We start from the raw sequence: 13,765 nt of genomic DNA, 5'->3' as shown, positions 1-13,765 counted from the left end.
CGGGGCCCTGGTGGCTGAGCCGCAGCTTCGGTGAGAGCCCCGGGTTTACCCGGACCCCAGCGCCCCCACGTGCGCGTCGCCTGGCCCCGCCTAGGGCTGGACTGCCCCCCAGCCAAGTTCAGGTGCAGCCTCCTGGGGGCCCCCAGTGCCCGTTCCCTGCCCCCCCCCCCGTCCTGGGCCAGCCTCAGTCGCCTCACCTGTAGGCTGGGCACGTGGCACCGGAAGTTCCCACCACGGGGAGGGGCGTGTTCCAGACTGTTCTGTACCTGGCACCCCAGGGGTTGGGGGGCTTCACTCGCTCCCTGGCCATGCCCTGTGGAGGCTGGGGTCTCGGGGGTCCCTGTCCCTGTGGTTCTGTGGGTTGGAGGAATCCTATAGCCAGAGGCACCTGGGAAGCAGGTCCAGAGAGGCCATCGGTGCCCCTGGACAGGGCGTGGGGGCCAGCAACACACGGTGGGGGGGCACCGTGTGCCTCAGTTACCCGTCAGAGAACAGCTGGTCTGGGCGGGTGTAGACAGCAGTGCCCGGGAACCCAGGTCACCTGGCTCACGGCCCCCTGCCCCGTTGTCCTGCCGGGCCCCCACAGCATCGGGCAGGCCCGGGTGCCGGCCCCGCAGCCCAGCCTGGAGCAGCCGCCCGGCCCTCCCCTGCTCCCTCTCCGCTGCCTGGGGACGCCCCAGCCTGGCTGTGGCTGAGCGTCCACCCTGCACGTGGCCAAGGAGACCCGCGGTTCCTTCACCCGCGAGGGTGAGCGCAGCACCGGCTCCTGCTGGCCCCAGGGCTCTGCCCCGCCTGGCGTGTGCGTGCCCGTGCGTGCGTGCATGTGCAAGGCCACACGGGGAGCCGCATGCCCAGGCGGCGCCGTCCCAGGTGGCAGCAGGCCTGGCCGCTGACCGCCCCGTGGCCCCTGCTGCGTGCCAGGGACAGTCTGTCCTCCGAGCAGCGGCTCTGGGCTTTATTTCTGCGGTTTCCTGTCCGATCCCGCCCTCCCCACACCTCGCTTCCCCGGCAGGAAAATCCCGGAGCGGGCGGGGCCAGGGGCCGGATCTCGGCCCCGCCCCTGGGCAGCCGGTGTGAGATGAGGGCCGGGCCGGGCGAGGGGAGCCCTGTGCCACCTTCTGAGCCCAGAAATGGGTTTTATTTAAAAGCTACAAGGAGAGACTTGGACCAGAAGGCCAGGGCTAGGGTGACCACTCCTGGGGCTGGGGGTGACGGGTCGTTCTACAGCGAGGTGACCTGCCCCGACCTTGTGAATGCGCTAAAAGCCATCGGTGCTCCCTTTGCCACCTGCACTGCCCCCGATGGAGATCAGAGGGGCGGACGGAGGGCAGGCGGGGGCGGGGCAGGGAGCCCCCCAGCCCCCCCCCCACTGAAACTCAACTTCACGTGGAATTAGGGCAACAACAGCCAAGCCCAGCCCTGCCTCAGTTTCCCCTCTGGGTATGGCCGACACCTTGGACAATGACAGCGGGCAGCAGGGTCCCCAGGGGTCTCGCCTGAAGACCCCGGGGGGGGGCGGGAAGTGCCTGACCTGGGCGAGGAGGGTCCCCATGCCGTGGGATTCACAGACAGCTGGGGGTGTCCCGCGGCCAGCATGTTACCTGCACGCCGAAAGCGTCACCCCTCAGGTGCACAGGTTCGGCCAGTCCCGCCCTGAGGTCAGCGGCCACCCCGATGCTGCAGCCCTGCCCCCTGGGGTGGAGGACCCCGCTCCCGACCCCTCCCAGTGCAGCTGGGAGGGGGGAGGGGGGAGGCGGGGGGGGGGGCAGGCGCTGGGCCCAGAATGCGGCTCCGCGGCCTGCCGGGTCGGACCTTCCCAGGAGCTGCCCCTGCTGGCTGCGCCCCCAGGGCCCTGCTGACCCCCAGGCTGCGTCCCGGGCGCGCCCGTGCACCCGCGTCTCCTTGTGCACACCGGGAGGCAGCCGTGAGGGCCCTGCGCCCACAGGGGAGGCCCAGGTGGAGCTCCGGGCTCCTGGCGCCAGCCTGGCCCAGCCCCGGCCGCAGCAGCCGTTTAGGGAGCGAACCAGCGGGCACATCTTTCCCTCTCCAAGTGTCTCAAATAAATAAATCAATTTTTAAAAAAAGTATTTCCGTCACTTGTTACCCAGTCCTGCTGTTCAGAGCCAGCGGGAGCACCCCAGGCAGCATGCAAACGAGGGGCGTGGCCTTCGTGGCGGTATGCAAACGAGGGGCGTGGACACTGCCGCAGGTGGAGGCGGTCCCGCGAGCGCTGGGCTCCCAGGCGGCCCCACCAGCGATGCGGACGCGATCCGAGGGGTCGCCCATCCTTGCGTCCCCGAGAACGGCTGGCTCTGCGCGAGGGCGCTTCCCACGCCGTGCGTGGCGGGGCAGGGGCAGGGGCGCGGGCGCCAGTCCTGGCCGGCGCTGAGTGAAGCTGCCCCCCCACCCGAGTGGAGAAGCGCCCGGGAGGCAGAGGAGGCGCTGGCCCCCGCGAGTCCCCCAGCGGCACCGCCCACACTCGCGCGGCTCCCGGGGAGCAGGCCAGCGGTGGGGCCGGCGCACCCCGGGGTCCCAGCCCCCGCTCATGCGCACCCCAGTCCCAGCCCCTGCTCAAGAGCACCCCGGGGTCCCAGCGCCACTCCCCGCTCATGCACACCCTGGGGGGCAGCGGTGACCGGTGAGCGCCCTGCACCCCCCCACCGGAAACCCCACAGGGCTCCTGGCCCCAGCCCGGCCCAGCCCTGGCTGCTGGCATCTGGGGAGTGGACCCGCAGAGGGAAGACCCCTCTCCGTCACTCGCCTCTCAAATAAATACAGCAAAGCCTTAAAAATAAAAATACGAAGAGTGGGCGAGACTGGGGGGGATGCGGGGCAGAATGAAGCGTGTGGCGGGGGAGGGGCCGGCCCGATGAGCCGCGTGGGAGGCGCTCCCGGAGCCCCACCTTAGGCTCTCCTAGCTCCGACCTGCGCGCGCGGTCCGTGTTTTGGGGTCCCCTAGACCCGGAGTCCTGGGTCACCGGAGTGTCCCCTGCTGGCGCCCGGCGCCCTCGAGGGTCCTCGTCTGTGTAGGCGTCCCCTGCGCGGGGCAGTCGGACACGGATCCAGGATCCAGGGCCTGACCCGGAGTCCGCGTGCGCAGCTTAGGGCGGGGGTCGCGGGTCTGAGGCGAGGGGCTCACCGTCTGCGGTCTGGGGCTCAGGAGTCACGACCTGGGTTAGGGGTTCGGGTCCAGTGTGTGATGCTGGCGCCGGGGTCCGGGGCTCAGAACCGAAGCCCCCTCTCCACAACCCGCCCCGCCCCCCGAACTCTCCACTCCCCCGCCCCGCCCCTCATCCTGTCCCCTCCCATCGGCCCCGCCCACCAAGCTCCGCCCAAGGCCCGCCCACTGGGCTGCGCTCCGTCCCGACTCTCACTTCCCGTGCAGCCTCCCTGGCCCCGCCCCCGGCCCGCCTCCTGTTCCCTCCCATCGGCCCCGCCCACCAAGCTCCGCCCAAGGCCCGCCCGCCGGGCTCCGCCCCGTCCCCAGACTCCCACTTCCCGTGCAGCCTCCCAGGCCCCGCCCCCGGCCCCGCCTCCTGTCCCCGCCCTGCCGCCTCCATCGGCCTCGCCCCCAGGCTCCTCCCCAGGACCGCCCGCCGGGCTGCGCTCCGTCCCCAGACTCCCACTTCCCGTGCAGCCTCCTGTCCCCGCCCCCGGCCCCGCCTCCTGGCCCCGCCCTCCCGCCTCCCATCGGCCCCTCGCGGCCCCGCCCACAAGGCCCCGCCCCCGCGCCGCAGCGACAAGATGGCGGCGGGAGGCAGCGGCGGGCGCGCGTCGTGCCCGCCGGGGGTCGGCCCGGGCGCGGGGGGCGCCCCGGGGCCCAGCGCCAACGCCGCCGCGCCCGCCCCGGGCAACGCGGCCGCCGCCGCCGCTGCCGCCGCCGCCGCTGCCGCCGCCGCCGCCGCCGCCTCCGCGCCCGGGCCGGCCCCCGCCGCCGCCGCCGCCGCCGCCGCGCCGGGCCCCGGGGCGGACGCGCAGGCCGCGGGCGCCGAGCGCGAGGAGGCGGCGGGGGCGCTGCTGCGCGAGCCCGCGTACAACTGGCAGGCGTCGAAGCCCACGGTGCAGGAGCGCTTCGCCTTCCTCTTCAACAACGAGGTGCTGTGCGACGTGCACTTCCTGGTGGGGAAGGGGCTCGGCGCGCAGCGCGTCCCGGCGCACAGGTGGGCGCGCGGCCCGCGCCGCAGGCTCCCTCCCCGTCGCGAGGCCGCCCTCCGGGAGCGCGGGGGGCGTCGGCTCGGGAGCAGCCCCTCCTGGGGCCCCCGCGGTGGGGCCCGGGCTGGGGGCGCGGGGTCCCCCCCCCGGGGCGTCCCTGCCCGCGTCGGGGTCCTCGGGCGCCGGCCTGCCGTGCGTCAGGTCACCGCGCGCTGCTCCGTCATCCTGGGAGCCGGGCCGTCCCCCGCGCGACGCCCGGAGCCAGCGCCGGCGGGGTCCAGCCGGGGTCAGGGGCTCGGATCTCGGGGTGTGAGTGGGGGGCGGCTGCTGGGGCCCCGGGCTGACCTTGGCTTGGGGGCCCTCGGAGAGCGGGGGACCACGGTGGGGACAGGTGTTTCGGCCGCAGTGGAGGGGGCCTGGGGTCCGGGCGCGGCCGCCTGAGCAGCAGTGAGGGGCGCCTGGCCTGGCCCCGGGGGCTTTGAGGTGCAGGGGGAGGTCTGGGGGCGTCCGGGGGGCCGCGCAGGTCCCGGCTTCCGTGGAGCCGCCGCCATGGTCTCGGGTGTGTGGCTGAGCGCCCCCGTGGGGGCAGGTGCAGGACTGGGGGCCCAGCCTGCCGTGCCTCAGTTTCCACTCCTGTGCAATGGGACCCTCAGTGCGTCCCCCCCCCCCCCAGTCTGCTGGGACGCCCTGGCCCAACACAGGGGTCCTGCGCTCTCCGCTCCCCGCAGGGTGGGCTGGGCCGCGCTACTCCCTGGGAACACAGGGCAGCCCCCCGAGGTGCGCTGGGTGTGGGGGGCGGCCCTGGCCTCCGGGCCCCCCACCCCCGCGTCCACACCCGAGGGTCCCCAGGGTGCGGCTGGCGCTGTTTGCAGGTGGGGCAGCGGCGCCCCCTGTGGCAGCGTCCGGGTCAGACAGGAGCGGGCTGGGGGCAGCGGAGAATCCCCCCCCCAAGGCTGGGCTCCGGGACCCCAGAGAGGCGGGGAGGCCACAGCCCTGCCCACGCGCCGCCCCGGCCTTCCTCACGGCCGCCCCCGGTAGCGGCCACCGGGGTCCTGCGGGGTCCTGGCGGGGGTCCTGGCGGGGGTCCTGGCGGGGTCCTGCGGGGGTCCTGCAGGGTCCTGGCGGGGGTCCTGGCGGGGGGGGGTCCTGCGGGGTGCTGGCGGGGGTCCTGGCGGGGGGGGGGTCCTGCGGGGTGCTGGCGGGGTCCTGGCGGGGGTCCTGCAGGGTCCTGGTGGGGGTCCTGGTGGGGTCCTGCAGGGTCCTGGCGGGGTCCTGGGGCGTCCTGGGGCCCTGGGCGAGGATGTTGGGTCGGGATGAGGCCTGAGTGCCCGTGCGCGGGAGGCGGCCCCAGGCCTGGTCCCCCCACGGCCGCTGTGGGAGGCGGAGCCTGGGGCTCGTGGGTCCCGGTGGGGCGGTCCCAGTAGCTGAGCGCGGGCAGCTCCCCTGCGCTGGACTGGGCGGCGCTGCCGCCACTCACCCCTGGGTGCGCCGGCATCAGCAGAGGCGCGCGCTTTCGTTCCAATAAAACTTTACTTGTGAAGGCCAGCAGGCCGAGCCGCCCGGGCATCCCGGTGGGCACCGGCACGAGTCCGGGAGTCCCGGCTGCTCCGCTTCTAATCCGGCTTCTTGCCGGCGGGCCTGGGAGGCAGCAGATGAGGGCTCAGGCCCCGGGCAGCCCGGACGGAGCCCCTGGCCCCTGGCCCCGCCCAGCTGCTGCGGGCAGTTGGGAGTGAGCCAGCGGTGGACGCTGTGTCCTGCGACTCTGGCGGCCGCTGTGCTGGGCGGCTGGCGCTCCCCGGGGTCGCGGCGTGTGCGTGCCCCTGCCGGGCTTTTCCCGGAGGCAGACACGGCTCCCGCGGGCTGGGCTGGGGGCTCAGCCCAGGCCTCCCCGGGGCGGCAGGGGCCCCAGCGCCATCCGCTTTGGCGGGCAGCTGGGGTCAGGAGCCGGCGTGCGGCCACTTGGTTCGTTTGCTTGAAGGCGGGTTAGGAGGAGGCAGGCGGCCGCGCTGGGCCGGCTGGGCCGCCGATGCCCCACACCGGACTCGGTGCAGGTCGCTGGGTTCGGGTCTCCGTGGCCGCGGGGCCGGTCGGGGCCGGTGGTGACTACGGTCTGGCCGGCAGGCGGCTGTCCGCGGTGAGGGCGGCGTGACCGTGCTGGTCACCGCACGCTTTGAACCCGGCGACACCCGGCGCCCCCGCCTGGTGCCGCTCCGCGGGCCCCCCCCACGCCCCGGCCAGGGCTCCCCCGCGGGTGCAGGGGCCCAGCACGTGGCCATCTCCGCTGGTGCCAGGTGGAGGCTTAGCCCGCTGCGCCACAGCGCCGCCCGCAAATCCGTCAGCCTCGACGCAAACGGGCCGCGGGGGAGGCCCCGCCTGCAGGCCCGCACCCCACGTGGGCGCGGGTTCGAGTCCCGGCTGCTCCACTTCCGGTCTGGCTCCCTGCTGTGGCCTGGGAGGGCAGTGGACGATGGCCCGGTGCTCGGGCCCTGCACCCGCGTGGGGGACCCGGATGGGGCTCCTGGCTCCGGTCACTGAGGCCATAGAGTGCCCCGGCGGATGGGAGCCGCCCGCCCGCCCTCCCTCCCTCCCACTCTGACTTCTTCAAATGAGTAGAATAAGTATTCAAAAGTGGAAACGCACGCTCTGAGGTGGCCGGGCCTCCCCGCGCGGGCCGGGGGCTCTGGGCGCCTGCGTGGAGGCGGCTGAGGGTCCTCGGACGGGCGTGTCCGCGAGGGCCTGAAGAGCCCTGTGCGCGTGGGTTTCCGCCCGCACACGCGTGTCCACACGCGGGGGCGCTCGGGGCTCTCCGGGTCCTCACCGCACAGAGCCGCCCCGTCCCCGGGGTCTCCGGAGGCGGGCGGGCGGGGCGGGGGTGGGAGCCCGGCTCTGCGGGCGGCGGGCGGCCCAGGTATTGAGGTGGAGACCCGGAGGCGGCAGGGCTGCCCCCGGCACCTTGGCTTTGCTGCTGGGTTTATTTGAAAGGCACGGGTACAGAGGGGGAGGGGCTCTCCCAGCTGCTGGTTCGCCCCCCAAACGGCTGCAGCGGCCGGGCTGGAGCCGGGAGCCAGGAGCTCCGTGTGGGTCTCCCACGCGGGTGCAGGGCCCAGCACTGGGCCATCGTCCACTGCCCTCCCAGGCCACAGCAGGGAGCTGGATGGGGAGTGGAGCAGCCGGGACTCGAACCCGTGCCCATGTGGGGTGCGGGCCCGCAGGCAACGTTTCCCTGCTGTGCCACAGTCACCCCCACCTCCTCGCTCTAAAAGGAGACTTCCCTGGAAGGGCCTCCAGCCCCTGGCAGCCACAGGTCCCCCTCCCGTCCCCGTGGAGCCCCCCCCCCGTCCCGGCCATGTCCCGCCCCCGTGGAGCCCCCCCCCCGTCCCGGCCGTGTCCCGCCCCCGTGGAGCCCCGCCCTGCACGTGTCGTTGGTGGAGCCCCCCCCCCCCCCCGTCCTGGCCGCGGCCTGCGTGTCCCCGGGTTGAGGTCCTCGGGTCCTGCACGCGTGGCGAGTGGCCGCCCTGAATCCACCCAGCGTCCGTGGTCAGCGCAGCGGCGCCCACCTCTGGCTGCTGTGTGGTGCACGCCGCACCCGGGGGGGGGGGCAGGCAGAGGGGCCTGGGGGCGGCTGGCCACCGAGAGCCGCGAGGGTGCGGAGGACCCCTGGGCAGGTGTGGGGGGGGGGAGGGTGGGGCCGCGCCCCCGGGTCTCTCCTGGGGGGGTGGCCTGTGCGTCTCGGTGGGGGAGGGGCTCTGCGTGGCTGCTGAGCATGGGGGGGGCCAGGCCGGGGCCGTGGACGAGGCCGAGCTGCGTCCCCCAGCAGTGGGGGCGGTGCAGGGCCTTGCAGGCTGGGGGGGCTGCTCCCGGGGTCGGGTGGGGCCCGCCCCGCCCCGCCCCGCTCCCGAGGCCACCGCCCGCCTGGCCGTCGCTCCCGCCCCGCACCTCAGCCCGCGGGACCCCCCACAGCCTGGGGAGTCCGTCAGGGCGGGGGGGCGGCCCGGGTCTCCCTGCCCCCACCCTCTGCGGTCCGGGTGCTGGGCGGGGCGCCCGCTGGGCTGGCGCAGGCTGAGGGCGGGCGTCTCTCTGCCTCAGGTTCGTGCTGGCCGTGGGCAGCGCCGTCTTTGACGCCATGTTCAACGGGGGCATGGCCACCACGTCCACGGAGATCGAGCTGCCCGACGTCGAGCCCGCCGCCTTTCTGGCGCTGCTCAAGTGAGGCCTGGCGGTGTGTCGGGGGGGGGCCTCCGTCCAGCGGTCACTGCCCAGATGGCCGCAGCGGCCTGGGTCGGGCCGGGCTGAAGCCAGGAGCGTCCTCCGGGTCGCCCACGCGGGTGCAGGGACCTGAGGACCGGGGCCATCGTCCACTGCTCTCCCAGGCCACAGCCGGGACTCGAACCTGCGCCCTGCGGGACGAGGGCCCGCCTCCTGGCTTCTTAGTTGGCCCGGGGCGGCGCGGTGGGGATCCCGCGGGGCTGGGCTGCCGGGGCGGGCGCGCCATTCCCTGGGGTGGGGGGACCCAGCCCTCGACACGGATTCCAGGAGGTTCCTGGCGCAGTTGCGGCCGGGGTGGGTGCTGCGCCTCAGAGCCCGCGCCGCCCGCCCGCAGGTTCCTGTACTCGGATGAGGTGCAGATCGGGCCCGAGACGGTCATGACCACGCTGTACACGGCCAAGAAGTACGCGGTGCCCGCGCTGGAGGCGCACTGCGTGGACTTCCTCAAGAAGAACCTGAGGGCCGACAACGCCTTCATGCTGCTCACGCAGGTGCCGGGGGCGGGGCGGGGCGGGTGCCGGGGGCGGGGCGGGGCTGGCACACACGTGTGCAGGGACAGGGCAGGTGCGCGGGGCGGGGCAGGGCTGGCACACACGTGTGCAGGACAGGGCAGGTGCGCGGGGCGGGGCAGGGCTGGTGCAAGGGGCGGGGCGGTGCACGCGGGGGCGGGGCAGGTGCAGGGGGCGGGGCGGGGCAGGTGCAGGGGGCGGGGCGGCGCACGCGGAGGCGGGGCAGGGCAGGTGCGCGGGGCGGGGCGGGGCTGGCACACACGTGTGCAGGACAGGGCAGGTGCACAGGGCGGGCCGGGGCGGGGCTGGACGGCCGCTCGCTGCCCCCAGGCCCGCCTGTTCGACGAGCCGCAGCTGGCCAGCCTGTGTCTGGAGAGCATCGACAAGCACACGGCCGACGCCATCGCCGCCGAGGGCTTCACGGACATCGACCTGGGTGCGCGGGCGGGGCGGGGCCCGGGGGCGGGGCAGGGCGTGGGAGTGGGCGGGGCCGAGTAGAGGGACATCGACCTGGGTGTGCGGGCGGGGCGGGGACGGGGGCGGGGCGGGGCCGAGCGGCCGGGGCGCGCTCCCGGTGACAGCCCCGCGCCCGCGCCCGCGCCCGCAGACACGCTGGTGGCGGTGCTGGAGCGCGACACACTGGGCATCCGGGAAGCGCGGCTGTTCAGCGCCGTGGTGCGCTGGTCCGAGGCCGAGTGCCAGCGGCAGCAGCTGCCCGTGACGCCCGAGAACAAGCGCGCGGTGCTGGGCGCCGCCCTGGGCCTCATCCGCTTCCCGCTCATGACCATCGAGGAGTTCGCGGCAGGTGCGCGGCGCGCGGCGGGTGTGGGGAGCCCCGTGCGTCCTGCGCCGCGTGGGTGCCAGGGGCCCTGGGGCCGCTCCCGGCGTCGGGTGGGGGCGGCTGCCCGCTGAGCGCGTCCGCCCGTGCGCAGGCCCCGCCCAGTCGGGCATCCTGGGCGACCGCGAGGTGGTCAGCCTCTTCCTGCACTTCACCGTGAACCCTAAGCCGCGCGTGGACTTCATCGACCGGCCGCGCTGCTGCCTGCGCGGGAAGGAGTGCAGCGTGAGCCGCTTCCAGCAGGTGGAGAGCCGCTGGGGCTACAGCGGCACCAGCGACCGCATCAGGTGCGGCGCCCCCCCCCCCGCACGCTCACGCGCCCCCGCCCCCCCCTCGGGTTCCTGCAGTCCCCGCCCACCACCCCGCACGCTCACGCGACCCCCACGGCGGGTTCCTGCAGACCCCCCCCCCCCGCACGCTCACGCGGCCCCTCCCGCGGGCTCCTGCAGCCCCCCCCGACACCCCCGCACGCTCACGCGCCCCCCCCCAGGTTCTCCGTCAACAAGCGCATCTTCGTGGTGGGCTTCGGGCTGTACGGCTCCATCCACGGCCCCACCGACTACCAAGTGAACATCCAGGTGCGCCCGGGCCGCCCCGCCCCCGGGGGGAGGGGGCCCCCGCGCGCGCCGCCCCTCACCGCGCCCCTCCCCCAGATCATCCACACGGACAGCAACACCGTCCTGGGCCAGAACGACACCGGCTTCAGCTGCGACGGCTCGGCCGGCACCTTCCGCGTCATGTTCCGGGAGCCGGTGGAGGTGCTGCCCAGCGTCAACTACACGGCCTGCGCCACGCTCAAGGTGCGCCCGCCCCCGCCCCGCCCCGCCCCCAGCGCCCGGCCCCGCCCCTGCCCCTCCCCGCCAGCCACGCTCAAGGTGCGCCCGCCCCCGCCCCGCCCCCAGCGCCCGGCCCCGCCCCGCCCCCAGCACCCGGCCCCGCCCCTAGCGCCCGGCCCCGCCCCCAGCGCCCGGCCCCGCCCCGCCCCCAGCGCCCGGCCCCGCCCCCGCCAGCCACGCTCAAGGTGCACCCGCCCCACGGCCGCCCGCCCCCAGCGCCCCGGCCGCCCCGCTGACCGCCCCCGCCCCTCAGGGCCCCGACTCGCACTACGGCACCAAGGGCCTGCGCAAGGTGACCCACGAGTCCCCCAGCACCGGCGCCAAGACCTGCTTCACCTTCTGCTACGCCGCGGGAAACAACAACGGCACCTCGGTGGAGGACGGCCAGATCCCCGAGGTCATCTTCTACACCTAGGCCCGTCTACACCTGGGGCCCGCGGTCGCCGTCTACACCTGGGGGGCCCGGCCCCGGCCCCGAGGTCGTCCTCTACAGCTAGCGGCCCGAGCCCCCACAGCCCCCAGAGCCCCGGGGTCATCTACACCTAGCGGCGCCGGCCACGGGGACCCCGCGGGGGGAACGCGACCTCGGCCCCACGAGCCCCGAGGCGGAGGCCGGTCGTGGCCTCCGTGGCCGCCGCCGCCCAGCCCGTGCCCAGGCGGCGCCTCCGACCCGGGGCCGGGGGCGGGGCCGAGGCTGCGGCCAGACCCAGGGCGGCGCCCACCTGTACATAGCCGACCCCCGCCCCGCCCCGCGACCCCCGCCACGGGAGGCCGCTCATGCGCCCCCGGATGATTTTTTTAAATAAAGGGAGAAACGCACGTGCCCTGAGCCGCACCCCTTCCGTCCGCGCTCAGCCCGCGGGCGCTGCCCACGGCCCCACGGGAGGAGCGGCCCCGGGGACGCAGCCACGAGGGGGCCCGAGCGGCACGCGCCGTCCGCGGGAGACGAGCGGTGGCCGGAAGCCGACACCCCCCACCCACAGGCACACACGGGGAGGGCACACTGGGGGTCCCGCCTCTGCCGCCAACGCGACGCCCTGATGACGGCCGGGCGGGCTCCCGGGCGCGGGCGGCCGCGGATGGGAGGGCCCTGGGCACCTCTGCCTTCTCCGTCTTCAGGCAGACATTGACGCCACTCACCGCTGCGCCGAAGCGCGCCCCCTGTTGTTCTCAAGGATGTTTGAAGGGCGGCGGGGGGGGGGGGGAGGCCCTCCACCTGCCGGGTCACTCCCCAGTCGGCCGGGGCTGTGCCGATCCGGAGCCAGGAGCTCCATCCGGGTCCCCCACGCGGGTGCAGGGCCCCCAGCACCTGGGCCATCGTGCACTGCCTTCCCGGGCCACAGCAGCGAGCTGGACGGAAGTGGAGCAGCCGGGACAGAACCGGCGCCCACGTGGGATGCGGGCAGTGCAGACGCCGGCCCCCCAATCTATTTTCACAAACTGAAGATCCTCCTACATACGGACTTCGACATGTTTTGCACCAAAATGAATTTTCACTAAAGAAACTTACATAAAGCAACCACACGGCCTGCGCCACGCTCAAGGTGCGCCCGCCCCCAGCACCCTGCCGGTTCCCTCCCAGATGCCCACTGGACCGGGCCACGCCCGAGAGGGACGTGGGGGCAGGGCCGCCACTGCACGCGACTTTGCCCGGGACGTTTGCGGCCCCGGCGCCCAGGCCTGGGCAGCCAGCGGCGTCCCCTGTCCCCCTCGCTGGGCGTCGGGGGCCCCTGCGCGCCGGGCTGCGTCCCGCGGACACAGGCGCAGCGGCCGGGCAGCACCAGCGGCTGCGGTGGGCCGCAGGAACCCGACGTGACGCTCACCTTGGAGGCTGGCTCAGCCCAAAGGGAACGCGTCCAGCGGGAGCGGAGCGCCATTCGAACCGCGGGGCGGGCGCAGCGCGGGAGGCGGCCGCCACGGCCGGGTGGGGGTGAGCGCCATTCGAACCGCGGGGGCGAGCGCAGCGCGGGAGGCGGCCGCCACGGCCGGGTGGGGGTGCTCGCGGGGGTGGGGCTGCTGCTCTTCCCGCCCGCCCCTGCGGCTGCGCCCGGCGGCCAGCAGGTGACCCGAGTGCTGGGCCCTGCGCCCGCGCCAGACACCCGGGTGGAGCTCCCGGCTCCTGGCGCGGCCTGACCCAGCCCCGGCTGCTGCGGCGTTTGGGGAGTGAGCCAGCAGGTGGAAGACCCCCCGCCCCGCCTGCCCTCGGAACACTCAAGTAAACAAACAAATAATAAACATTTTACAGTAACAGAGGGCGAAGGGCAGAAGAACGGCTCAACCCGCAGCTCGGGGGCACTCGGCGCCTCTGAGAAGGCCCAGGGGCCGGCTGGGGAGGGGCCGAGGGGCCGGCTAGGAGGGGCCGAGGGGCCGGCTGGGGCCGGGTGGCCCAGGGAGGCGCAGCAGCCGGGACTGCACCAGGCGCTCGGGGTGGGGTGCGGTGTCCCCGCGCCGCCCACCGCACCCTCTGGGAGGCACCCTTGCGGGTGAGGCGCTGGGGGCAGGCCCACGAAATGTGCCAGACTCGGGACGCGACGCGGGCTCAGGCGACAAGGGCGCCGGCGGGGGCGCGTGTTCGTCCACTGCCGGTCCACGCCCCCGGGACGCAAGGGCTGCCCAAACCCGCAGGAGCCTGCGACCCGCACGCGAGCTCGCCCTGCGGCACAGGGCGCCCGTCTGGGGCGAGTCCGCAACACCTCGGCGAGTCCCTGGCGGATCCGCCCTCTGAGCGTCTAGGAGGCCACGCACGCGCAGGCCACGCAGCGCACCCGGGCGCAGCCCGCAGCGAGGGAGACGCGCGCTGCCCCGCGAAGCCCCGAGTTCTGCATCGGGGGCACTGGCGCGCGCTCCGCCCTGGGCTCACCGGCCAGGCAGCGTAGGGGCCGGCGGTGGCCGGGACCGGGGACACCAGCGTGGCTGCGCCTCCCAGGAGCTGGCGCGGGAGCAGGGCAGGGGGGTGCGGGAGGCAGCGCCCGGCGCCACGCGCGGGCTCCGTATGCTCCGTGGGTCGCCCGGGCCGGCGCCCCTGGCCGCGGACCCCTCTCCAAACCAGCGCCTCCCGGAAGCGGCTCCTCCGGGCGGGCGGCTGCGGGGCGCCGGGCAGGTGCGGGGTGAGGGGGCCGCCGTCCAGGCCAGGCCGCCCGCGGAATGACGGGCGTACGCGAGGG

At 75.2% G+C, this 13,765-nt stretch overlaps 1 protein-coding gene across 1 annotated transcript; it reads left to right on the top strand.

Annotated features, from left to right (window-relative positions):
• Positions 1-3,737: 3,737 nt before the first annotated feature.
• On the top strand, positions 3,738-11,420 carry BTBD2 (BTB domain containing 2). Its single transcript, XM_070058537.1, has 9 exons — positions 3,738-4,160; positions 8,239-8,358; positions 8,753-8,909; positions 9,258-9,363; positions 9,535-9,732; positions 9,860-10,052; positions 10,256-10,343; positions 10,419-10,565; positions 10,855-11,420. The coding sequence occupies exons 1-9, from the start codon at positions 3,745-3,747 to the stop codon at positions 11,014-11,016; spliced, it is 1,587 nt and encodes a 528-aa protein (XP_069914638.1). The 5' UTR covers positions 3,738-3,744; the 3' UTR covers positions 11,017-11,420.
• The last annotated feature ends 2,345 nt before the right edge of the window (positions 11,421-13,765 follow it).

Source organism: Oryctolagus cuniculus, chromosome 16 (genome assembly GCF_964237555.1).
Source record: "Oryctolagus cuniculus chromosome 16, mOryCun1.1, whole genome shotgun sequence".
In the NCBI taxonomy this organism is placed as follows: Eukaryota; Metazoa; Chordata; class Mammalia; order Lagomorpha; family Leporidae; genus Oryctolagus; species Oryctolagus cuniculus.
Note: the sequence above shows the minus strand (reverse complement) of the source record. Positions and strands in the feature narration are given on the sequence as shown.